At 67.5% G+C, this 375-nt stretch overlaps 1 protein-coding gene across 1 annotated transcript in view; it reads left to right on the top strand.

Annotated features, from left to right (window-relative positions):
- The window catches only part of MYO7B (myosin VIIB), a 107070-nt gene that overhangs the window by 67750 nt on the left and 38945 nt on the right, over nt 1-375 (top strand). Inside the window, exon 18 of the mRNA XM_014550391.1 lies at nt 7-125. Coding sequence (XP_014405877.1) covers nt 7-125 — 119 coding nt within the window. The remainder of the gene's footprint in view (nt 1-6; nt 126-375) is intronic.

Genomic DNA, 375 nt, shown 5'->3' with positions numbered 1-375 from the left:
CTCCAGCGCCTGCTTCTCCCCGGCAGCTTCGGGACAAGTGCCGGCAGATGACGCTGCGCATCGCTGACGCGTGGCTGGGGACAGACAGAGACTGGAAAGTAGGAAAGACCAAAATTTTCCTGAAGGTGAGACCCTGCCTGCAGCCTTGGCCTCGGAGCATGGGGCCACCATGGGGCTCCCGCTGCCCCCCAGCTCTGCGTGTGGCCCCCTCCGAGGCACCCAAGGTTGTAGACAGCAGGGCTGGGGGTAGGGGAGGCCGGGGAGCCCAGCTCGGCCTGAAGATGCTCAGGAGGCTTCCAGAGGGGCACCGGCCAGGCCCGAGGAGAAGGGAGCAGAGCAGGAGCCCCAGGGCAGCCCCATGGCCGAGTCCCAGCC

This window comes from Myotis brandtii, unplaced genomic scaffold, assembly GCF_000412655.1.
Source record: "Myotis brandtii unplaced genomic scaffold, ASM41265v1 scaffold600, whole genome shotgun sequence".
Classification (NCBI taxonomy): Eukaryota; Metazoa; Chordata; class Mammalia; order Chiroptera; family Vespertilionidae; genus Myotis; species Myotis brandtii.
This window is presented reverse-complemented; position numbering and strand designations above follow the sequence as displayed.